This window comes from Gracilinanus agilis, chromosome 4 (genome assembly GCF_016433145.1).
Source record: "Gracilinanus agilis isolate LMUSP501 chromosome 4, AgileGrace, whole genome shotgun sequence".
In the NCBI taxonomy this organism is placed as follows: domain Eukaryota; kingdom Metazoa; phylum Chordata; class Mammalia; order Didelphimorphia; family Didelphidae; genus Gracilinanus; species Gracilinanus agilis.
Window position 1 is genome coordinate 460,219,043 of NC_058133.1, and position 26,242 is coordinate 460,245,284.

Consider the following 26,242-nt stretch of genomic DNA (forward strand, 5'->3'; position numbering starts at 1 on the left):
TGTGTTTGGCTAGTTCTGTGTAGATCCAATTGACCCTTTATTTGAACTTCAGGACGATTGATTTTGGAGCCGTCTTGTGGTGATAAAATAATCCACACGGACACGGGTCGGATTAAACAGCTGCACCTGAACTGGCACCGTCACTGAAAATTTAGTTCCCCTGCTTTGTTGTCTAAATAGAGATCACCCTTCCCCAACACCATTCCAGGATCTCGGGGTTTCTCCGGGCTTTCGTGTGAATCCTGTTAAGCCGGAGCTGTCGCCTCCTGCGAAGCTCGTCCCTTTACCCATGTCATGGCCAGGGGCACAAGGAACAGAGAAGCCGTCGAAAGCAGAAAGCACGTCCCGGAGAAGAAGAAGGAGTAGATGTAGGTCTGGGTGTAGTCATAGAGCCAACCTGGGGAGAAAGAGACATTTCTGTGACTTCCAAGAAGCAGCTGGGCCCTCTTTCAGGCACAGACCGTAGTCTGGCTCCTTTGGGGTCTCCCGGAGCCTTCATCAGCTCAAGCAAATCATCCCTCAGAATCTGGAGATTTAAGAAAGGGGGATTCAAATTTGAAAACGACACACGAGCCCCATAAATGTCAGCGACGTCAGGGGGTGGCACTGGAAAGCACAAAGAAAGACCCTTTCTGGGTTTGGCCGCGTGCCCGTCAGCATTTAGAGTTCGGGAGGATGGGATGCTTAGGGGTGGAGCACCCCAGAAATGGAAATGGAGAGGCTACCCCTATTTCTCTATTCCATAAGACTGACCAATTGAGAGTCCTTTTGAATGGAAATATACTTAAAATAAATTCCACGTAGATGAAAACTTTCTTTTAAGAAATCTGATGTTTAGCTTGGCCCATGATAGGACCTTATTCTAAAGTCTATAGCAGGGAGGTTCTTCTCTCTACTGACCCAGCAGATCCCTGAGCCGAGGAGGGGGACGCTGAGAAAAGCTCTGTCTCGTAGACAACATGGCTTGATGGGGCGATTAGATTCCGTGACCCTGAATGTGGTTCAGGCGTGGCGGGGTGGGCCAGGCAGCTCCTGCGCAGAGCCGCGGGGAGAGGGGGGCTTCCTGAATCATCTGGAAAGCCTGGCTGTCTCCTGTGGTCCACATCCTCGGGGCTCACTAAGGGGAGTCCCTCGGCCACCGCATTCCATTTTTTGTCCATAGTTATCTCTTTGGTGGGCAGCCAGGCGGTTCAGGGGATAGGAAGCCAGACCTGGAATTAGGAAACTTATCTTTGTGAGTTCAGAGCTAAATCTGGCATTAGACATTTCCTGATCACGTGACCCGGGCAAGGCACCTAACCCTATTTGCCTCTGTTTCCCCATTAATCAGAGAAGGAAATGGCAAACCACGCCAATATCTTTGCCAAGAAAACCCCAAGTGGAGTCATGAAGAGTCAAACAAGACTAAAAAACAACAATGAAAAATATTTGGAATGTAGAAGGAGACATGTAGTTTATTGGGGCCCTCAAAAGAATACACAAATTCACTATTACTGAGATCCTCTAAAATCTTGATTATTTGGTATCCATAAACTAGCTCTCCAGGGAACTTATAAGTGAATGGGCAGCTGAAGACCATCCTAGTTATGTTTTTGGTTGCCAAAAGAAACTTGGATTTAGTGAACTTTGCTAGCAATAACTTAGAAGTGGCACAGATAAGCTAAAGGCCCTCATTTTGTGTTTGTGGTTATAAAAACACAATACAACTCTGTTATGTCAAGAAAAGACTCCGCCTTTTTTTCACACAGTGAGTGTGTTTGGTTATTTCTCTTTCCTTTCCTTTAATTGGTTTTACTAACAACTTAAAAAGATGTTTTTTGTTTCAGATTTTACAGTAAAACAATTGATAAATTTAAAAAACTTAAATGAAATATGACTCTTCTTTATTCATTACTTTCCCCCCCTTCTTTGACTCCTTCCACATCCTTACAAAAAGAAAGATTAAGTTGCTATTGAAAGAACCATTTTCAACCCATCCTACAAAAGACCCCTTTAACCAGTTGATCATGACCAAACTAGACTATAAGATTTAAAGTCTTGCTGATGTGGTCCCCATTCTAACTGGTTTGCCACCACTGGTTCTAAGACAGAAGGTAAGGGTTTAGAATTTAAAATAAATAAAAATGAAGATGATTGGGAAGACTAAGAAAAAAGATAAAGAACTTAGTATCAGGCATTGTATAATTTTTTTTTCACGAGGAAGGCAGCCACGTGATACGTCCAAGTAAAGCCGAAATGTTTTTTTTTGGTGGCAGGTAGTTCTGGGAGAGAGTTAATTCAGAGAGTAGTGTAGGAAAAAGAGGTCAAACAAACTGTCGGTGCCTTTCCTCGGTCTCATTTAACGACTGAGGCCTGTCTGGCTCTCTAGACGCTGCTGCCCAGAATAGCAGGTCGAGGAGTACTGCCAAGTCTGCGTAACGAGGCAGTAAGATCAGCTTGGCAGATCTGTCAGAAGAACAGGGAATGCCACGGACGCTGTTGGCAGAATCAGGAAACGAGCTCTAGATCATTATTGGGAAGTGCCAGAGACACGGGCTGCAGAGTTGGGTTTGTGGGTCAGAAGATGACACGGTCCTGTTTCAGACTGGACTGTTGGGGGCCGTGGGGCTCGGATGCTGTTCTAATGCTCAGGGAAAGGAACGGATTTCAGCATCCAGAACACTTTAAAGTCTGGGAGTGAAACTGGGCCCCACCTGGTGAACCAAAGTGAAGTGCTTTGAGACCTTTCAGGGAGGGCGGCGTGCCTGGGCTCTGCAGAAGTTCTCCAAAGGATGGGCTGAACCACCTAAGTCTTAAATGAGTAATCCTTTTATTAAATTGTTGGCCTCAGGATTCCCAGGGCCTTGGGCCTTGAACAGAATAAATACTGGTTGAATTTTATGGAGTGGTATGGAGTGTTGGGCTGAGGCATCCTCCATTTCTTTCACGGGGAGTCCCGTTTTCTATTCTCGTTTTCTCACCTCTTCAGCCTAAACGGAAAAGCCTGGCGCTTTACAAGTGGCACTTGATTCTTTCTTGGAAGGCGTGAGGCCTTTTAAAATCCCTCGCACCCGGCTCCTTGGCATGCCCGTGGATGGGTGCCCTCCTCGTCTCTGCCCCGTGGTACGGGGCTGTGTGCCGCCGCTTTCACGCCACACCGCCAGTTGTGCTTTTGTTAAAAACAGGATTTTATGGTGGTGTTTGTTTCCCGCCATCTTCTCCGAGGCCTACCTGAGGCCTTAGTGCTTGGACAGTCGCCCCGTGGGGCCCGGGGGCACGAGGAGCCCTGCTCGGATCTGCTCCGACCTCGTGGCCAGGCGACTTCTGATGTTTATTGGGAGCAGGAGCCCCCCTCGTCCCCCCAATAAGGGCCAGCAGAAGAGTCGTCTGTACACACGTGGGCGCTTTGGATTTAGATGGAGGGATCCACAGACTTCCGCAGAGCCTTATGGGATTTGGATATATTTTAAGAACAAAGAAAGTCATTGACGGTTTGCCCTTCTCCCGCGCAGGGGCCGGCGGTGCCTGGGGATGCTGCCGCGAGCCTCCGTCCTCCTCGGCCCTTTGGGGAGCGGCAGGGGAGCGGATATCTGGAGGCGAAGAGCGCCCCGCCCAGATGGATCTCTAAACGTTCTGCTCGCCAGAATAAGGCTCGGCATCTGAGGGAGCATCTGCGCCGTCCGGGTAAGAGCCGTGAGAGCCTGCGTGGGTGAGAGAGCGGGGCTCCCGGGCACCCCGAGGGGCAGGGCCGAGCCCCGGGGTGGCCCGTCCGGAAGGGTCTCGAAGGCGGCCTCGTCCTCCTTCCAGGTGTTACAGCCGAGCTGCCGAGGCCCAGACCGGGCTAATGAGTGGCCTTGCAGGGATTCACCCCCAGGGCCTCTGACGCCTGAGAATCAAATCGGGATCAGGGAACTAACTCGCAAAAGAGAGAGTTCATGATTTCCTGAGACCGTGGCCCATTCGCCATTATTCCCACAGGGACCGGGATCCCAAGAGAGAGGTGGCCCCGAATGCCACTCTTGCCTGGACAAATTGTTCAGACTCTGTGGGCTTCTACTTTTAAAATTAAAAAAAAAAATCAGATTCTTAGAGCAATCCCAGATCAAAATTGCACCCATCTTGCAGAAGGAAAATCAAGGGAGGAGGTGTAAGTGCCTTTCTCGAGGTTGCCCTGTAGAGCGGCGCTCTCCCTCGCCGAGAGGCAGAACTTCCGCGTGGGAGAGGCCTTTGGGGGGCTCGTCCACGTGTCCCCCGACAAGGATTCCCCCCCACAAAATGCCCAGCACTCGGCAGCCAGCCTTCCGTTTCTGCACCTCGGATGGGGGGGAACCCAGGACCTCTCAGAACAGCAGATTCCTCGTGGATTGTAATTCGTAGTTCTTGATGCTTGAATGAATTGCTGTGGGGAGTTAGAATTGGTGCTAAATTCAGCCTGTTCTGGCTATGGGGGCACCCGGAAGGAACTCGGGGTTAACTCCCAGGAGAAAAGTAAAGTGTCTGCAGTCCCGGCTCCTTCCTGGAAGGGTTCACTCGGGCTCAGTAAACAGAGGAGTGACTTTCTTTTTTAAACCCCCACCTTCTGCCTTAGACTCAGTTCTGTGTAATTGGTTCCAAGGCAAAAGAGCAGTTAGGGCTAGGCAAGGTGGGTGAAGTGACTTGCCCAGGGTCATACAGCTAGGAAGTGTCTGAGTTCAGATTTGAACCCAGGACCTCCCATCTCTGGCCTCATACTCTACCCACCGAGCCACCTAACTGCCTCCTAAGTGAATGTTTGGGTTTTTTTTTTTTAATAATATTTCAGAAAGAAGAAAAATATTTAAAAGGTGAGGAAGCAGAATAATCTAATTGTTGTGGGACACCATAACTGAATTGGGGGGCTGGGAACAAATTACTTTTATCCTCTATTGGCAGGTGAGTTTTAATACCAACCCTTGATGAGAAAAATGAAACAAATTTGAGCTCTTGGCAGCTTGAGGATACTCAAATGCCACAGATGTGCAGGATGAGGAATGGCTGGTAAGTCACCTCCTGACTTCCTCCTTTGCTTTGTTTTTAGGATTCCGTGACTGCTTCATAGCCTGGCCAGGTGTGCTAAAGGCGTCACATTTCATTTTGGCTTTGCCTAATTCGGTAGAGACTTCCTAGGAAGGTGAATGAGCAGAGGGAGTGCAGAGTGTCCTGAGGTTGGAGAGGTTAGGCCATAGGCTAGGCAGCAGAGGAGGCTCGCTCAGGTGAAGGACGTCTCTTCTTGGGATTGACCCAGGGGCTGGGCCTGGGAAGTCCACCTCAGGGTCGACGTCTTTGAGTGATCCTGAAATGGACTTTCATCTCACTGAAGATCTTCCTCCCGTATTTCTGAATAAAATTGACTTGTGAGGGGTTAGAAAGATTGATGGTCAGCAATATCAAATTCATTTTTATGATCAACCGATGGGTCTCCCTTGGGGTATTCATGCACTTCCCATCAGTAAATTTCAGTTCACTTCTGATTTATGATTTTACTTCCTTTTTTATACCCATGGTTAAGAAATTAAAATATAATTTTTATAAATCCTTGAAAGCCTATATGGACACCCTATAAAACCATATATTAAATAAATGTAGTTCTGCAATGTCTACAATTTCCCACACTCTCTGTTGGCCCTCATTGAATTGAGACAAGTGATAAAGAATTAACTTTTTTTTGCCCAGTTTTACTTCCATACAGGAAAGAGAAAAATGAATATTCTGGTAAGCTATTATAAATTAGTGTTCTGACTGGGGATCACGGGGGAAGGTCCGTCTTCTGTGGCATTCAAAGCGGCCTAGAGAGTTTGAGATAGAATTTGACTTTTTATGGTTGTCATAGCAAGAAAGAGAACATTCTTGTAACATGCACCAAAGTGGAGAGACCCACCTTTGGCTTTGTTTCTGGTATTTTGTCATAGATAATTCTTAGGGCAGTTAAAATTTAAGACTATCTTACAATGGTCAGTTACCTATAGTCAGTCAGTGGTTTACTATTCCTGTGACTGGAGTAGGGATGTAGAGGCACAAATGTGACCACTGTTCAACAAAAGCCTTCCCTGTTAATTTTATAATTTGAAAGAAGGGATGAATTAAAAGACCAAAGAGATGCCTGAGGACTCTCCTTTTCCAGCTGCCTGTAATCAGGTCAGCACTGCAGTCAATTAGCAGTCACAGTACAGGAAGAAGAGTTTAACATAATTTTGTTTTAGCTGCTGTAGTTAAAGTGAAATTAAATCTAACAACCCCCTTGATTCAAAGAGCCTTACATAAATATTTACTTTCTATAAATAACCTTATCCCTTTCCCTAATGAAAAAAAAAGAGAGAATTTAAGATTTACATGGTTTTTGTTTTATTTTTAGAAATAAATACATCCATAGGTAATGGTATGGAATTTGGAAGTTAGAACATCTTTTATGATTTCACTGCTCAGCCTCATTCTAAATATTTTCATTATGCTATTCTTTCTGTTTTTTTCCTTTCTTTTCTTCCTCTTCTTTTTTTTATATTTAACTTTTTCTTTAAAGAGGTTTCCTAAATTAACTACTGCTGCTAAAATAAACTTCTGTATAATTTCCCTTTTGATCTTTGCCTTTTATTGAGTCTTCAATTTACAGAGTCTGAAATCTGGCTCCAGTATTAAACTACACATGTCAAAAAAGAGAGGTTCAAGATCAAGTCCCTCTTTGTCTCCTATAGTGGTCATGGTTGGAGAAGCATAAAAGTGAGTTTCTAGTGGCTGTATTTTTACTAGATGATTGGAAAATGTTATATTGTCTCTTCCTCAAACATATTCACTAGAAATGGTTCCATATCCCCTCAAACTCTTAACTCTCAATATGCTGATCTTGTTCAAGAACATAAATATTCAGGCTAGGTTAAAAAAAAACAGTGAGTATTTATTTATTTATTTTTTTATCCTGGGACTCCATTCTAGGAGCATAGGGCCACAACCAGTAGGCAATGTGTCACTCAGGGTCACCCAGCTGGGAAGTGTCTGAGCCCGGATTTGAACCTAGGACCTTTTGTCTCTAGGCCTGGCTCTCAATCCACTGAGCTAGCCCAGCTGCCCCTACTTTAGGTTGCAGTTTCTTTAGCAAAGTATAAAGTTGGATTTTTAGTCTTGAGAAGTTAATAGAATTAAGCATAGTCCTGCCGTCATTCTGCTTAACTTTCCACATTCATCAGGGAGGGCCTGCTTCCCTGCCACATTTTGTTCTAATCTTTTAAGTCCAGATGAAACGTCATCCACCATTTCTCATGAAGTTGTGGAATGACTAGGATAGAGAGAGACCTTCCACATGGCCCTGCTGCTGAGGCAAAGAAGAGACTGGCTGTTGGAAGACTGTCTCAGTGATGGTCTAGCAATTCCCACAAGATCCCAGGAAGCTGCGACCATGAAGTTCTGAAAAGCCCTGAAATTAGGGTAATAGGACCCGAATATCTGCCTCTTACCGTTGTGCCAAATTCTTTCCCCCAAAACCTATTCCCTTGAGGAGACTCAATTTAATTCAACAAGCATTTATTAAACATGTAGGCATAAGATACACAGGTATCTGTACAAAGGAGAGAATGAGGAAGAAGCTGAAAAACGGTCCCTGGCTTCAGTGGAGCCTCTTAATGTGGGGGGTGCTGCAGAGGCACAAATAAATGAAAAAAAGAATTTGAGGAGAGAATGGCCATCAACATTTGGTGAATAGTAAAGGCTTCCCATAGGAAATGACCCTTGAAAAAAGCCAAGGACTTCAAGAGACAGATGGAGAGCATTGCAGATGGAGGAGAATCTGTCCAAGCCTAGTGTCAGAAGGTGGAGCATCAGATTTGGAGAGTAAGAAGAAGACAAGGGAATGAGGCAGAAATGAAACAGTTCCTTTTTGGTAGATTGTGGATAGAAACTTAGACAGGCATCAATGTTTTCCTGGCTCTTGATTCACTTAGAAGGTAAATAATTACCTGCTATGGGTGGTCCAGCAAGAACAGCCAGTCCAGCAAAAAAGGCGGAAAATCCCAAAAAACTGTTTAGTGAATAATTCCCAGCAAAATCAACCTGTCAGAATCAGAACATCCTTGTTAGAGTATGTAAAAAATTGTTTCTTAAGACATAAAAATATGTCATCCCAAGTTTTGTGAAAAGCAAAAAAAATATATTTTTTTACACTAGGGCTAAAACGATATTTTCAGAGATTCATGGCTCTGAATACTGAATGATCACAGCCAGATTTCTGGGGTGTATTTCATCAAAAAGAGCTGCCACCTGGAAATCCTTGAAAGAAGACTGTTTACCTCCAAGGTGCCACGTCCCATTTTGTGGAGCTAATAAGCAGCTGGTCTCAAATGACTGGTAAGTAATCAACTCGGAGAAGTTGAGATTTTAAAGCCAATTCGAAGCTGCTGTAAATAACATTTTCTTGTGCTAACAGCTAGAGATACTGTCTACAGAGAGAAGCCAAGGTATATGGGCAGTGACATTCAGGGCTTCCTACCTGAAACTGGAAAACTGGCACACAAGGACAGGTAATACCCCTTCTAACCCACCAATATCTCCATTTTTATATCTTGTCAGGGCCCGCCTATCTGAAGCCATAGAAGCAAAGTGGACTCAAGGTGCCTCTGGGGTGGTTTAAAAAAAAAAAAACAGACTTGAGGCTCTTTCAGAGTTTTCCTTTTTTCTCTTTAATTTCTCCCTTGCCATACATGGATAGAATAATTCTCTCTCGTTCTCTAATCTCACCCACGATGGATGACTGGACAGATCCCTGACGGGGGTCTGCTTAACTATTGCAGGTCCCAGGGCAGTTTTCTCTGGCCACCAGATCAATTTCTAACCTCCTTCTGTTTAGGGAGATTACAGTAAAACATCGTCCTTCCTGGATGTTTTTCCTAACTAATGAATGTGTCTACTCACCATTACAGGGAACACCACTGCCATATAACAGCCACAGAACATGGCAAAGAAGATGGAATAAGTCATGAGGAGAGGAAATGTGGTGGCTAAAGGACCAAGCAGGTTAGTGATGCCACAGAGGATGAGGTAAGATTTGTAGTAGTTGTATCTCTTGATCCAGTTTTGGTCAGCAGCCCATCCAGACAGTGGCTGCATGACTGTCTCTGTGATACCTGGAGAGGCATCGGAGAAAATCCACATGAAAGCCTGGACCCAGTTTGCTCGTCTCCTTTGAAAGGAGTGACCACCTGAAACATCTTTGCAGATAGCATTTGACTCGGTCTTTAGGCCAGGTGAGTAATGTAGCAGCATCCTGGGAAGGGAGCCACCGAGAACCAATTCGTTTTACTTGTTTGTCCATCCCTACCCAGCTTTCACGTAGCTGCCCTAAACACACCCAGTGAAATATATTAAGAAGAACTCTTCCACATTGATTGAAAGTCACTTCTTGTCACCTCTAAGGATGCCTCAGGATACCCGTTAGCTCCCTTTAACCCAGCCTTCCCACCCCAAAGGGATCCTCTCTGTAAGGGAATACAAGGAAGCAGGACTCTGGGGAAGCCCGTAGAACCTTCCAGCCAGTGTCCTGTTGGGCTTGGGATGTGAGATGGAAAGGTTGTTAAAATATAATTAATAAAGTTTTATAAAAAGGAAAATTGAGACTCGTTCTTAAGACCTGTTATAAAATGTTGATAACCTATCCTGGTTTCCTGTGGGCTGCATGTCATTGTCACTTGCAGATACTTTGGGGTAAAGGATATCTCCAGCATGGCCGTGGTAAGAAACCAGAAGTACGTTATCTCGCAGAACACTGGCTCCTTCAGTGGGACCTCCTGTGCATTGAGTGGGAGGCTGCAACCTCAATTGCATTTGTGGTTTTCTTTTATTTTTTTTTCCAGACTAATAGAACCTCATAGGCTTTCCTCTTGAAATACTTTACCCTATTATGAGTTTATGTAAAATCAAGGCATTCAGATTAGGAGGTTCATAGAAAGAAATCTGAATAGCATGTGGTTTGTTTTTTTTTATTGTAAACTATTTCTAGTTTGGATGTAACATAGGACTTAACTTGCTCTAGGAAAACTGGTTTTTTAGAAGCCCCCAAACTACACTTTTTATATCAGCTTCATATATAGGTAGTAAGAGGAGTCCTATCAACAGTTGACCCATTTTTGTGTGGCTCAGTTGTTTATTGAAAGCCTGAATGTAAACAAAATAAATGAAAAATCAGTTCAACAAATATTTACTAAGAATCTGTTCTGTGCAAAGTGCTGTGCTGGGGCACTAGGACTACAAAGACTATTAAAAAAAATAGGCCCTTCACTCAAATAGCTTGCATTCTACTGAGGGGATATAACAGTTGCATAGATAATGAAGTAAAAGATATTCTGAGGGTGGTGAGAACAGTAAAACTAAGAGGCCAGTGAGAGCAATAACAAGGAAAGGGATCAGGAAAGGATTCCTTCTTGCAAGTGAGAGAAGATGAGCTGAACCATGAAGAAAGCTAATGATACCAAGAGGCAGCAGGGAGGAAAGATTCCAGCACTGGGGAAGGCCTTGGAGATGAGAGGCAGCATCACGTAGGTTAGTAAATGAGCTAGTTGGCCATTTTATGGGGATTGTTTTTTTCTTTGTGAGTGTATATTAATCTTGTTTTGACCTTGAAATAGAACCATTATCATATAGGAGCAGCCAAAGCAGGAGGGTATGGGTCATTAAGATAATAATTATTATTGAATCAGCCTTGCAGATGATTATTAGAATTATCAGTCCTGCCTATTCACTAATGGCTTTGGTAAATTGCCATTTCTGGATACTATTTCATATTCTAATTGGAAGACCATTGTGATTTTGCTGGAGCAAAGAGAGTTCTGATATGTGCCAATACAAAATGTACATGGGAAAAGGGCATTTTTAAAGCTATTATGTGCTCATAACTTTTGCTTACTGTTGGGGTTATAAGTACAAAAACTAACTTGTATCTGCCCTCAAGAAGCTTACATTCTAATAGAAAGAGAAAACCCCAAGGGAAGTGGCAGCTAGAGAGGAGCGTTTTGGTCTGAGAACTCACAGGGATAGCGAGTGGAGCCATAGAAGAATCGTTTGGTATACCCTGCCAGGAGCAGTGACTGGATTGATTTGATTACAGTTCCCAGAGAGACAGGTGGGAAAATTATCAGTGAGTAGGTGAGTTATAAAGAACATTTACAATACTACAATTATTTTTCATACGATCATTTAAAGTTTGCTGCGTGTTTTACATACAGACCTGAGGTAAGTACAGCTTTCATCCCCTTTTACAGCTAAGGAAATAGTCTTGAAGAGCTTGTGACTTATCTCTGGTCATATGGCTAATAAGTAATAAAAGGCCTGGGCGGATAATAAAGCAAGCCTTTACTATGCGGGCTTAATTATCTTGGTTTAAGGAAAGGAACGCTGGACTGAACATCATGAGACCTGTGGTCTTACTGGTCCCATTCTTTCACTAACCAGTCTGGAGCAAATCACTGATAGCAATGGGACTTCAGTTTTCTCCTCTCTAAAATGAGGCAGGTTGGACAAGAGGATGTCTGAGTAGCTTCATCTCCAAAATTCCACAATTCTGTATTGGACTATCCTAAGTCAATGAGAAATCACGTAATGATTCAAGGCAGAAAATATTTAGTTATAAATGGGTATTAGTAGCTAATTGAACAGATTGCCTGGCACATAAGCTCCAGATAAACATTGATGGGCTTGACTAACTGGAACTCATTATTTAATAACATAGTTTCTAGAGCTCTATATTTGGGGAAAATCTTAAGTCAGATATTAAGAACTCTCTTCTAAGCCTTAACTTATTCTTTTGTAGTCTTCCCTTTTCTCCTCCTTTCTTATAAGCTTTTTTTGTTCAGAAAATGACAGGTTAGTTTTTTATAGAGTTAAGCTTATCTTTCCTTTTAATTATAAAGGTAAGAACCCGGAAAACAACTCCCCAAAATTAAAATCTTAATTTTTCTTACCAGCCACTGCAATTAAATAAGAGGCATCCAGGGTGTCAATCCCCAGAGTTTTAGCTCTGGCTACCAGATGGAAAGTAGGGACGAAATATGCTAACTGGCCAAATAGGAAACACCAGGTGAATAGGTAAAATAAAGGGTTCTTAAATGAGGAGAAATCAACAAGCGGCTTGTGGGTCCCCGAGACAGCATTTTTATCATAGCATTGAGGCTCGTTGCTAAAGACCTCCTCGTCGTCTGGGCATCTTGAGATTGCTACACTTTGAACAGTCTCTTCATCCTCACTGACTAAGCAGTTTTCAGTGGGAGGCCGCCGTCCGTCATTGCTGGATGGAGCTTCCAGTGGGCTGACCGCATCTGGCCTTCTCATACTCGGTCTGCCTTCCCTTTTGTTGTTGATGGGCCGTAAGAGCATACTAGAGGGTACCAAATTTAATGAGATTGCTCCGAATATTAGAAGGGTACCTAAATAGAAAATGCAGTTAATTTTGTAACTTAAATGTAACCTTTCCTCATATTGCTTATAGGTTTGATAAAGATTTCATTGTTAAACATTTTGAGCTGAAATAGCCTTACCCCCAAAGCTGATTTAAAAAATTCTTTGTAACTTGAAATTATAATTTGATGGTTGCCCTTGGGGAAGAAGGGACTCTAGAAAGTGAAAGAGGGATGGAAAAAAGATAATCGAAGGTGCTTAGAAATGATTTTCTCCTTTACTTCATCCCTCCCCACCAATCCCTTTTCTAGAGACCAGATAATAAGGGCCCAAAATAAGCCTCTTTTTTTTTTTTTCCTTCCCTCAAAAGCCTGGAATAGCTAAGAATAAGGGAAAAAATTTCTATATTCTACTAATTAGAAAGTATTTTGCACTTAAAAAACTCTTTAAAATTTAAGTATATTTAAACAAAACGTGTCATTTATACTTTATTGTAAATTATTTTAATCTTGTCATATAGTGAGAGCTCAGTTTTTAGGCAGAGAATCATGATACTAGGAATATCTGTAATCGATAACTAGGTGTGATAATAAAGGATAATCTGTAATCGATAACTGCGAAGTGAGGGGTAGCCATAAGGGTGCCAGAAGGTAAGAGAATTCAGAAGGGTAAATGGAAAGTGGCTGCATGTAAGGATTACTGAAAATCATTTTATGTATTCTCCATTAGTGGCAAAATACATTCTTATCACATGATAGACATGTGAGAATTAGTGTAAATTGAATTGAATAATAGGTCGGATTCTTCAGTTGGATAATGTATTATGGCACCTGGTCCTTTAGTACTAATATGAGAGTTATAACCAGAGACTAAAGCATGTAGGTTTGTGATCTTGGCCAGATCTGTCAGGGATCTGATTTGGGGGAAGTCTTAGTTTATGCAATGCAGGTTTCATCAGAGTCATGTGTTGTGTAATGGTAACAGAGATTCAATTTAGGAAGAAGTAAGAATGAGAGACAGATATTTATTTTTTCTAAAGAATAATTAAAAGGAAAACTCTGAGGAGAATATTTCGACTAATACTTTATGATACTTCACAACTCTTCCCCTCTAAATCCTTTGAGGTAGGAGCATATTAGAAGACTTTGACAATGTGGCATTAGTGAACAGGTTCCAGAATTTTTGGACCTTATATAGATTGAGGAGAACTATAAAATTCACTATCTTAATTTTGTGCAATGGTTTTAGAGATACCAGGTACTAGTTATTCTGTTACAGTTCCCTTTGGAGAATGCTTATTGAAAAAACATAGCATCACGAATGAGGCTCTTTTGCAGAGCTGAGCCTATCGAACCAGGTCCCCTGGGTGTTTCAGTTTGATGGATACCTTGTTTTTTACATCAGCAAATTCCCCATGAGACTTTCCTCATAATAAAGAAAAACAGTTAAGCAAAACCATGGCACATGCCTGCAGCTGACAGCATTGCTTACATCTTGTATTTGGAGTCTTATTTCCCCACGAATAAGGGGCTGTTTCCTCCTTCTCCAGGGTTGTGCTTGTGGGCATGTACCCTCTTTTTCTTCCCTTTATAAAATTTATGAGCAGTAATAGCTAAAATGTTTGTTTATTCTCTTTAAGCTTAGGATTCATTTTTTCTTTTTCCTTTATCAGTAATCATAAAGAAAAAAGTATCGGAAACTATCAAATGCTCTTTTTTGCTTGGTCATTTTCACTGTTGTATGTTTCGGTTACATAGTGTTTCCCGAGGACTGAACTCTGCTAGTTAATAAGAAATTGGTAATGAGCTCTAAAAGCCTCTGATGCCTGCTGGTAAGCCTTGTGGATACTTAGAGACCTATCCCATTAGGCCCATCTCTAGGGAGTAGGAAATTTCCTTGTTTACTTTAGACAATTTTTTAAGGACCTTTCTCCTACTCATTTCCCATTAAACTATTATCCAGCCATCAAGTCACTAAGGGAGAAAGATTGTATTAAAAAAAATGCATTCTTGAGTCTTAACAAAATTGAACATGTCAGTAGAGCCAGTATTGGGGTGACTCACCTGGCCAATCATATTCGTCGATCAGAATTTTTGTTAGAGGGGCCAACAGAAATGTTAGCCCCATCCCTGAGCGGGCAATGGCAGTTGAAAGAGCTAGTCGTTTTTTGAAATATTTAGCAAGCATCAGAGGAGCTGCAAGATATAAGAGAGCAGAGCCCAAACCTAAAGAAAAGCAAAAGCAAAAACTTGGAATCACATTCACTTCCATTGAAAACAAGCATGTGAGTCAGTGGTCCTGAGAAGAAGCAATATATGACATAAGTGAATAGTTGGCTAATATTAGCAAATTGGATAGGTTCAGACTCACCTGGGAGAAGTCCCATAGATAGACAGAGGAAGGAGATGCTTGTGGCCAAGCTGCTGATCAAATATCCAGTGGAAATAAGGAGAGCACCAAGAATGGAAGTAAACTTCTCTCCTACTTTTTCACATAATATGGCACCCAGTGGAGCTTGGATAAAGAGAATGAGATTTTTAAAAGAGAGGTTATTCTTCAAACTAAGACAATATTAAACGTTGTAGGATAAATTAGGAATGAAAGTGCTCAGCTTCACCATTTTTTTGTGATTTCTAGGATGAAGAGTTTGAAGGAAAATTTAAGGCCTGTTGCTTTCAAAGTGCATATGCATGTAGATAAAATGATACCTATGTGGGTTGTCTGATGATCTCAAAATCTTGGCTACCCTATTGTATTTCAGGATGTAGACATGATGTAGACTTGAATTTTAGAACTCCATTTGGAGTAGGGTTGAGGGGAGGCGGGTTTTATGAAGGTATTAGGAGAGATCAAGAACAATGAGAGTTTGGAGAAGTATTTGAATGAGAAGAGTATTTCAGAGGAGATTTGGCTGAAGTGTTTTTAACCATTTGTTCTGTAGTATGTGTTGAAAAGCTGAGCACTAGCATTTAGGAGGAGGCAAAAGAAAGAGGGGACAACAGCTCAAAGGAAATTAAGATTCCAGAAGGTGAATGAAGGGTTTTTTGGTAATGGAGAAGTTGAGGAAATTGATAGGGATTCTAAAACAATTGGGCATAAAAGGTAGATTACTAGTGATCAGGAGCAAAAACCTAGCTCTCCTCTATTTTATGGGGAAAATGAAGGCAGTCTCTTAAGCTGTCTTTCATGAATAGAAAGTCAATGGCATTTTCTGTCCTCCCTATTTCCATCCAATCCATCCCTCATATCATGCTAGGTTTTGGTGAACTTGTGAGGTCCAGGTTAGTGAAAATTCATTTTAAACCATTAGTGATGTGCTTTCCCAACAAATTTGTTGTATTATAGTGTCCAATGTGTAAATAGAATTAGCTCTAGCCCATTCCTAGTTAAACTCGTACTTAACCTAGGCATAGAAATGACGGCACTTCCGTAGTGGGGAGGGGAGCCGAGCTACCCACACGTGACAATAAGTAACAAATCAAGAACAAGGGACTGCCCTTTGGGCAGTCCAAATCAGTGTAGAGGCTGCCATTTGTCCACTTGAATTAGAGGTGGACCCACGGGAAGTGTGGAGAGACACTATCTCTTCAAGTATGTTGGTTACTTCCTGTAGAGGCAGTTCCAGCTCTGAACATGGTGCTGACAGATCTCGGAGGAGCCTTCAGGCAGCTTCCCCTCTGAATGGTCACGTGGGTAAGTTAGGCTGACTTCCTTGGCCTACCTAGACCGCTTCCAAACTCTGCCTTAAGCAGGCACTAGCCTGTCTGGTTGCTAGGCCTTGAGGCTTGCAGCTTCATTTATTTAGCCTTTTAACCTAATCTCTAGTCCAGGCCTCCGCAGACTTGGACTAGCCTCTCCCTTTTCTCTTTATTCCTATACCTTTACCTTCCTGATTGTAAATAAAGTGCCTTAACCCGATGCTGACTTAGGTCTGATTTAATTACGGAATCAACCTGAATTGTTGATTCCTGGCGGCCACACTTTAAATACATATCTATAAAATACCTAAATTTCCCTCTTACACCAATCTGTGTCTTGGAATTAAAAGTGATGAGTGATAGATCTAGGAGAGTATAGTTGAACATAATGGTATTACAAAACTAGATCTTGATGATTTGACCCAGTAAGTTTCAGCCAGCCAAACCATGCTTGCTCCAAATGAATTACATTGCAGGGTTTGGAAAAAATACCCAGCACCCAAGGACAGAATTAGTGGTTCTAGATGCTGGGCCTGAAATTGGGCACTATACTTAATTTCAGGCTCAAAATGGTAGGTGGATGAAGTCTATTTCGACTTGAAAGGACTTTAAGTTGATAAGTCAGTGTGAATTCTAGTAAACGTTTCTCAGGTTAAAAGCACCCTTCCCAATGTCTTCCTTCAGCCTTGGGTGGCTGGCATGGGGCATCGACCCATTGACAAAGGCCCTGAGTTGTTTGTTTGAGGAATACCTGCAATGAAGCGTAATGATGACATTAAGGATCCGATCCAGCCAATCTGCTCTGAAGTGCCACCAAATTCTTCTTGAAAAACCACGAAGAAAATTGCAAAGTTCTTGGTCAGTCCCATTAGAAGCATATTTACCTAAATCAAAGCAGTACAGATAGTTCCGGTCAATGGCTAAGCTTAACTTTGCAATCCCCAGAGGCAAACTGAAGTATTTATGAAGTGACTCAAAATTGTGCAATATAAGAGACAGTCAAAAGAGCTAGTATATTTTATTCTGAAGAAAACTTGGACAGAACAAGAGCTGAAGGGTGGAAAGAACATTGAGTCCTGGCAAAGATTCAAACTAAGCTCCCAGGGCCTCAGTTTCCTTAGATGTAAAGTCAGGGATTTGGTTCAGATTTGCCTTCCAGCCCCATATTCTAGGACACTGAGAGCTCAGGCTGTTATTTGTAGAGAGTCTAGTTCCCAGTTTGTTCTCAATCATTAATTGATTTTGCAGGGATGGAGTCAGAGGAACTGCCAGTGACTAGCTGTGTTGACCTAGGGCAAAGACCTTTCTGAGCCTCAGCTTCCTTATTGTAAAATGAGAGAACATACATTCCATGTTCTTTGAGATCCCTTCTAGCTCAGGATCAGGGGTATTTGAATGATTAATTCCTGCTTGTAAATTTTAAGGTGAGTTCTGTCCCAAGGTCTTTGAGAGATGAAACAACTTATTTTAATTTTGTGAATTAGATAATTCATTTTTCATCTTGCTCAGTCCTAAGGTAAAAGGACTTCTTTCTAATTGTCTTAAAAAAAAAACCTTACTTTCCATTTTAGAATCAATACTATGGGGAAGGGAGAGAGGGAGAGAAATTCAATCATATAATTTAGGAAAACTTATGTGGAAATTTGTTATTACCTGTAACAGATTAAAGAAAAAATAAACGGCTATACTCAAAACCATCAAAAATAAAAATGAAGAATCAATACTGTGTATTGGTTCCAAGGCAGAAGAGTGGTAAGGGTAGGTAATGGGGGTCAAGTGACTTGCCCAGGGTCACACAGCTAGGAAGTGGATGAGGCCAAATTTGAACCTAGAACCTCCTGTCTAGGTCTGGCTCTCAATCCACTCTCAATCCCAGCTGCCCCATCCCAATTAACTTTTAAGGAAGAGTGGTATTTAACCTAAAGATGATCTTGATTCATAGCTCAAAGCATTGCTGGTGAAGGACTTCCTTTCCAGGGATGATTCCACCCTCCTCCCTAGCAGGCTTGTGTTTGCTGAGCATAATTTAGGGACCTTTTAGCATTGTTTCAGCTGTTGAACACTAGGTTCAGACTAACTTCATTCCAGCTTTATCTTTGAATTCTTGGGCAATCACCAAGCTCCAAGAGTGAGTGGGGAGGGGAATGTATCTTATTCCCTTCTGATATGCACCTTGTTCTACATCTTCATTCACTTATTTTCTGCACTGACCGGAGACTGGCCATGATGGCATACATGTGAAGTACCTCTTGCTTCAGACACTATATACCAGTTTTCTTTTCAAACTTGGGTAGGGTTCCTTTCCCCTTTCTCCATTTTTTTCTGAGGGGAAGGAGGGGTAATAAACTGCATTTCTTTGTGTGCTAGACACATTCCCACACACACCAAAAAAAAAACCTGTAGCCAAGAAATTAAGTGGTCATTGTTCTAAATTTGTGATAATCTGATTCTTGTTACCCATAAAAGACTTACAGGGAAGTCTTCAATGAGGGAGGTATGTAGTCTAAGTTGAGTCTTGGAAAGAAGGGAGGTAATTTTATAATGTAGTGATTTCATGGGTAAAGTGATGAGGAAGGAGTTATTTCCAGAATTCTAGATCTTGGATGTGATTTTCATTGGTTCTGGGACATAATTGCGTCTGTCCAGGTTACTATAAATGGAAGACTTAACTTGAGAAATTGGAACTTTGAGAGTCATGTTTGTCACTGCTGTCCTCAAGGATTATGGCAGGGTAACGGATAGACTGATTTAAGTGCCATAAACCTAGGGAAAAGTGGGAGAGTACCCCAGAAACCAGATAACAGGGAGAAGGAAAGGACAGCGCCATCTAATAGCCTCTTCTTGCCTCTTCCATGTGTAGCTCACAGCTTACCTGTGCTGCCTCCTCTCCCAGAAGGCTGTTCCTAATATCTTAGCTGCCAGTGTTCTGCCTCACTCCCCACAAACTACTTTGTGTTTATTTTTTATGTAGTTTGCATATCCTTAGCTGCATCTGTGTTTTCCCTTGGTAAAATCTAAAATGATTGCAGGTAGTGACGGTTTTGTTTTTTGTTTTTTAACCATGCCTTCTATCATGGAATCAGTGTTGTATATAGTTCCAAGGTAGAAGAGTGAAAAGGGATAGGCAATGAGGGTGGGTTGGGTACTTTGCCCAGGGGTCATATTGCTGAGAAGAATCAGAGGCCAGATTTGAACCCAGGCCTGGCTCTTTATCCACTGAGCCACCTACCACCACTGTTCTTGAAGCATACTGGCTTTAATACTATAAAACAATCCCTGTCCATCCCAAACTTGAGCAACTACTCCATTTTTGAGAAGTAGATCACCACTTCTTCCTGTTGTTTTAGTCTGGGCATTACAGATCTTCCTAACGTATCCATGGTTGGAGATGACTTAGCTTCACTGTAGGGGATAGCTTATATACCCTTCTGGAGACTGCTGGTTCAGGAAACAGGTCTGGGTCAGCTTTTCTCCACCTACAACTTGCTGATATTATGGGGCTTAGAGTATTGTCCTTACTCAAAAGTAATGAAAGCTTTCTTTCCCTAGGTGCTAAACTTTAGGCCTTTCCTTGCCCAGCTACACAAGCTAGGGCTCTGCCACAAATTTTAGCACTACCCGATTTCCTTATCATGTGCCCCATGCCTCTTTGAGGTCCACTTCCTCACATGTTAAGAATATTCTTTTATTGCCCACCTCCAACCACTTCTGTAAAATGGGAGGGTTGGCCTAGATGACATCTAAGAACCAATGTTCTATGCCACCCCAGATTCTGTTAGAAAAGTGAGTGTGAATAGGTGGAAGAAGAGCTAAATCTCTCTCACCAGACCTCTGACATTTTCTGTCTCTCTGGCTGGTAAGTCTACACTGAATACTTGGACCGTGGTCTCTTGTCATTAACAGTCTATTAGAACTAAAGGCAATTCTGTATTCCTGAGGTGGCCCCAGGGATATGCTGACATGCAAGGGCTCTCATCCCATCAAATAACCATTTTGACAAACAAAGGGTTATTCCCATCCTTTCCACCTTAGGGCCACTGAGAACAGACTTCTCTGACACCCACTAGCACCTTGTGTAATTTGTTAATGAACCAGAGGAAAGGAGGGAGCGGGAAATGGGGAGAACCTTTCTTGAAGCCACCAGCATATACCCCTGGCCTGCTTCCGACACCTTTAGTGTTCGTGCAGTTCAGCTCAGATGTTTACTATGAGCCTTGGTTAGAAGGGCATCACTTGCCCATAATCTTATTATGTAGGGACTGTTTATTATGCTCCTGTTTTCTTCACTAAACAGAATGATCTGTTTAGCAGGAAACTGAAATCCATGATAAGGAAGTGTGGAGCATCTTGCTGTCTTGAATGAGTCAGGTCATTTGGCCTGAATGACTAATATCCCATATAGCTACTAAAAGAGCTGATGTGATTGCTAAATTGCTTTTGATCATCTTTGAAGCACCATCTGGGATAGGAGAAGTCCTGCATAACTGCCATTCACAAATCTAATAACAGTGCTTGGGCTGGGGTAGGCCAGCTAATAAGTCAAATCACAATTCAGATCCAAAAAGCAATTGTGATTGGTTGAATCTAATGAAATGTAAAAAAAAAAAAAAAAAAAAAAAAAGCTCTGGGTTTTGGTTTTTAAATAACCCAATTGAGAGGGCAGCTGGGTAGCTCAGTGGATTGAGAGTCAGGCCTAGAGAGGGGAGGTCCTAGGTTCAAATCCGGCCTCAGACACTTCCCAGCTGTGTGACCCTGGGCAAGTCACTTGACCTCCATTGCCCACCCTTACCACTCTTCCACCTAGGAGCCAATACACAGAAGTTAAGGGTTTAAAAAAAACAAACCAATTGAATGAATGCAAGATGAATAAGATACAGCTAGACCAGTTCATAAGAAAAAGCTTGGAAGTTTTAAGACTGCAAGTTCTGTAAGTCAGAAAGGTGACAGGCCAGCCCCACAAAAGCAAATGCAGTCTTTAGGTTCATCAATAGAAATACTGCTTCCAGAGTGAAGAGTAGGACAATCCTACACAACTCTATCCTCTGCATGCAACATTTTGCCAGGTTCTAGGGGGTCACTTTTTAGGGAAAGATATTGGATATGCTGGAGTTGATGGGGTGACCAGGATGGTGAAAAGACTCACTTGTTTCATAAGAGGATGGAAGGAAGAAGCTAGGGATGTTTCTCTTTAAGAAAACTTGGTGGGGACATGAGCATTCTTTTCAAATATTTAAGGATCTCCTTCCCTAGAATGACTACTGGCACCAAACCTTCTTCCCTCAGGCTTCAAACTGCATACCTTCCCTCACTCTTACAACAGAAGACACGGTCTCTGTCTTCACTAATGCCATTTATTAGCTATATTGTAGAGGGGCATCTCATTGGCTACAAGTTGGATTAGGTGGCTGCTTAGTAGCTTTGAATCCTTGAGATGTTCTATTTCTGTGAAAGTGAGGACACCTGATGAGGGCTTCCTGAACATCTTTGTCAGTTCTCTCCTTCCCACCCCTCACCCCCACTCAGTGGAAGAAATGTTCCCCCACCTGTAACCAAAGATTCAAATTCTGGATGCCACATTTTAGGAAAGGTCATTGACAAACTGGACTAGGTACAGAAGAGGGCGAAAAGGCTCACAACTGCCCCAAGAGAATGGACCGAATTACCTTACTGTGTCCTTGGAACACATTGTCTCTTCCTTCCTCCAAGATACAGCTGCAAGAGTTATCTCCCTCTCCACTGGATCTGTTCATCTCCCAATAAATATATTTTAAGGCACCCTCAAACGGAATGCCTCCTTTTGACCCTTCTACTCTTTGTGGCGAGCAACCAAATTTTTCTTTCCCTTGGCTGCCTCTACTTCCTCACCATCAACTAACTTGAAATCTAGCTTCTATCACTGTCATTTTACTGAAACAGCTCTTGAAGGTCACTAATGATTTCCTAATGATCACATGAGAGCCTTTTTTAAGTTCTCAACATCTCTGCAGTATTTAATGCTCAAATAACCCGCTTGATATTTTCACTTCCCTTGGTTTCTAAGATGATCTCTACTCAGTTCAATAAACATTTAAGTTCTTATTTTTATAAGACACTGTACTAGCTTCTAGGGATACAAAGATAAAAACAAGTCTGTCCACAAAGCTCACACTGTAATAGTCGGTATGTAAACTGTGAGTAGAATCCAGAATGAAGTCTGAGGTTATTTTAGCCAGAGTGTTACTACAAAAGACTTCATGCAGGACATGGTAAGTAAGCAGAGCCTTGAAGGGAAACCAAGACTTAATGAGATAAATGTCAGTAGTAAGGCTTGGCCAGGATGCAAAATGTATAAGGAAATAGGGTGAAGTGACGTGGGGAAAGGTTGTGAAGCTTTAGAATGCCAAGTTAAAGTTTATGCTTAAAATGGTGATACGTTTCTTTCCTGAGCGAAAGAAGGTATATCTATTATCCTGCAAGCAGATAATGAATCACAGAATTCTAGAGCTTAGAGTGGCTGCCTTCCAGGTCTCAGAATTTTTTTATAAAAGAGAACTCAAAAGTATGGTCTCTCCAACCCCCATTTACAGTTGCCTCAGCAATCATGGCAATTTCATTGACTTCCACAGCTTAGAGTCAACGGTTGGCAACCTTTTTGGCCGTGACAGCCATAACCGCCTGCAGAAGGAGGAGGATGGAGGGGGAAGGCGCTGGAATATGGGGCAGGGGCTGAAGGGCCCCCTGGGGCACATCCTGGGGCTCTGCCCGGACTGGCTGGTCCGGAGGTGGAGCCAGATATGGCGTTGTGACCCCTGGCTTAGACTAACACCTTTCTGTAGGCGACCCTCAGATAGACCCAATCTCTAACTTGGACTTCTTTTAGAGCTCTGAGTCCCTGAAGGATGCCTGTTGGCCAGATCAGGATATGCACTCTTGGATTGATTGCCCATAAAATGGAGCTACAAATATGGCAGTTTTGGGTGGACCCTACAGAGGAATGAGCTGGGTCCCTCGCTGAATAAAAGGAAAGGAATGGGGAAATCAATGGTGTCAGTGACCTAAACCACCTTTCTTAAACCCACATATTCTTGTGAAAGTGCTGTGTGGCTCATTTGGGCCCACCTATACTAAAATGCTTTCCTGTGGCTGTCAGCTTACATTTAGCCCCGTGTTGAGGCTAGTCTTTCTTTGCCATTTTGCCCCAAGTTATTATCGAATCAGTTGGAGAGTCACAGCTGCACTTATTCTTTTTTTTTTTTTTTTTTGCCTCCTGCTGTTGATTTATAGGACAGCTAAATGAGCATTTTCTACCTGCTTCCAGAAAAATGGTTACTTGGCCCTAGCAGCTCTTTCTGTAGTGAGGTTTTCATTTTAGCTTGGCAGCTCTCTAGCAGTGATTCTCTGTTTAACTTACTTTCTATTTCCTGGTATTTCAGTTAGGTGAGCATCAATGGAATAGCTGCTGGGAATAGTCCTTCCATTTTTGAAAGAACACTCAGGGTTACTTATGAATAAGCCAGTTCTCTTGATGTTGGCAGCTACAACATATTTCCTTATTCCTTTTCAGTGGCATGATCTGTCAGTTTAGTGTAGTATTTTTTTTTAACCCTTACCTTCCTCTGAGAATCAATATTATATATTGTTTCTAAGGCAGAAGAGCAGTAAGGGCTAGGCAATTCGGGTTAAGTGACTTACCCAGAATCACACCTAGGAAGTGTCTGAGGTCAAATTTGAACCCAGGACTGCCTGTCTCCAGGCCTGGCTCTCTATCCACTCAGCAACCTAACTGTTCCCCACTTTAGCTTTTTGGCACACTGCTTCACCATCTGGTCCTTAAGCTGGTCCCTCCGAACTGGGAGAGGCTCCAGATGGGCATCCCTGACATCTGAGAGGTAGCACCAAGACCAGTTAATGGTGCCAATCATTTGAAGATGAAGTCAGCAGGATCTTAAAGTTTTGGGTCAGCATGAAAGTGATTGTACCGTACAAACTATAAAATACCTTTGGGGAACTTTTCCTGAGAAGGAATGAGTTTATTTTTCAAGTAGGATATCATTTTAAGCCTTTCTAAGTTGTCAAGGAAAATGGAGGGGGAAATTCTCAAGTTGTTTTTTTTTTTTTTTTTTTTTTTAGTTAGAATCATACAATTTATGAAGTTTAATTGTAACATCCTATGGGGGGGGGGGGTTCTTCCCTCCAGGAAAGAGGAAAATGAGTGAAATCTGTATTTGACACAATGTTTCTTCTAAGGACAATTTAAATCGAGTCTTTTAGTTCCCAAGCATCTTGTGAGTCTCTGAAAGTAGTCAAAACTCTTTCCTAGATAATTTAGCAATAACCTCCTAATCATTCTCCCAGAGTCCCTCCTTCCTCCTTCCAGCAGCCAAACGAAGTCCATACAGATTTGACCCAGACACTCCTACTCTAGGAAGCTTTGGTAGATTTCCATAATTTTTAAGCTGAAATACAAACTCCTTTGTTTAGCATTTAAAACCCCTGGAGGTCTGGCTCAGGGCTGTTTATCCAAGCTGATTATATGTTAACTTTGTCTCCTACGCTGTGCCATAGCCAAAGAGACCTTATTTTTGCTCCTGTGCACATCATCTCTAGCTTCCAAGGTTGTGCACAGGCTGTCTGCCATATTGGATTGTGCCCCAAGGCTCACCTCTGCTGGCTTCAGCTGAAGGCTAACTCCTCCTCAAAAAAATGCCTTTCCTGAGCCTCCAAGGTTACAGAGGCCCAGCCCTCCTCGCTGTTCATTTTGTGTATGGCCTGTATCTCCCTGGCAGAAAACAAAGACTGGAGCCATCTCGCCTTAGCATCCTCAGGACCCAGCCCAGTGCTGGCCTGTTGAATAGATGAAGACCCATTGATTGAAGATCCCACTCAAGGAACACCTCTCCTCCTTGCTGTTCATTTCCTTTCATTCTAACCTTAAGAGAAGCAGAGGATAGCCAGCTGGTGATTACCCTGCAGAGGAAATTCTGGTATTCACTATGGAGAATCTTTTCTTGGACTTTTTGCTTCTTAAATACATTGTGGCCTGCTTACTCTTGGGCCATTTGGATCTGAGCATTATTTTATTTTCTAATTGTATCCTAAAGCCACATGGAAATTCTTTGATCCTGGGTTCAAAACTGGCCCCAGACAATAACTATGTGATCCTGGGTGAGTCACTTAACTCCCACTGCCTAGCTTCTGCATTGGAACTGATGCATCGTATTGATTCTAAGATGGAAGGTAAGGTTTAAAAAAAAAAAAAAGTTTATGTGTATGTAGAGTCCAGTTACTTTTTAACAGTGCAAAAGATCAGAGTGATGAAAGGTCAAGTGTCCTAGTAAGTTTTTTCTTAACTGGGTTGCAGATGTTTTTTGAATATTGACAATCTAGTTCCAACTCACTAAGTAACTTCTCTCTTTGCCACTTCCCATAATGCTGCTATCCTGCATGCACACTTGGTGAAGGGAGGTAGGAATAAAAATTTGCCACAAAAATAATTTTTCTTTGAATATTCTTGTGGCATCCTTTATATTGTTCCCTGAAAAGAAGTAGCCCTACTCACTGTGTGACATCTCCATGTCCTAACTGCCAGGAAGCTAGAGTCAAGCAGATAATAGTTGGCTGTTTTAGGTCATTTAAGGTTCTTCTGGTCTCAAAAAACAAAAAGTTAATTTTTTTTGCATTCTGGATTAAAATGAGAAACCGAACCTAGTATTTCTCCCTGTTGACCCTGTCTTCCCCTATGCCATGCCTCCCCTAGACCGAGACTTCCTCATGTTTTGCCCACTGGAGGCTAAGGAAGAAGTATAATCTCACAAATATTTACCAGGAAGAAATGAAACACTATCATCCATCCCCATCCTCCGTCATGGGGTTCAGCATAAGGATGTAACTTTGCCTCCTTCCTCATCACGATCGGTTCTACCTTTTTTCTCACTTTTAAAGAGAATCCTGTAAGAAAATGGCCATTTCCCAATTAGTATTTTAAGCCTCAGTTGGACTCGAGAAAGCTTTTAAGTCCCATTCCTCTTAGTGGTACTCGGCAACCTACCCATTAGCTTTCCAATTTACTTGCTCTCTTTTATTTCTGAACTGATACCATAGGTTCTGTGATCAGTGTTGTTCTGTCTACACTAACTTACCAGGTATAAGACTTTTCCAGAGTCCTGTTCATCTTTTTGTTAAATTGACTTACATGTAGT

At 42.2% G+C, this 26,242-nt stretch overlaps 1 protein-coding gene across 2 annotated transcripts; it reads right to left on the reverse strand.

The window, feature by feature from the left end:
• On the reverse strand, window positions 1-26,242 carry SLC16A4 (solute carrier family 16 member 4). Of its 2 annotated transcripts, XM_044672298.1 has the most exons (8): window positions 25,867-26,242; window positions 16,816-16,948; window positions 14,737-14,880; window positions 14,430-14,591; window positions 11,934-12,395; window positions 8,893-9,104; window positions 7,941-8,034; window positions 1-397 (listed from the first exon to the last, which is right to left on the reverse strand). In XM_044672298.1, the coding sequence occupies exons 1-8, from the start codon at window positions 25,948-25,950 to the stop codon at window positions 246-248; spliced, it is 1,443 nt and encodes a 480-aa protein (XP_044528233.1). In that variant the 5' UTR covers window positions 25,951-26,242; the 3' UTR covers window positions 1-245. The 2 variants fall into 2 exon arrangements, with proteins under 2 accessions (XP_044528233.1, XP_044528234.1); XM_044672299.1 differs by lacking the exon at window positions 11,934-12,395 and having other exon boundaries at window positions 25,867-26,239.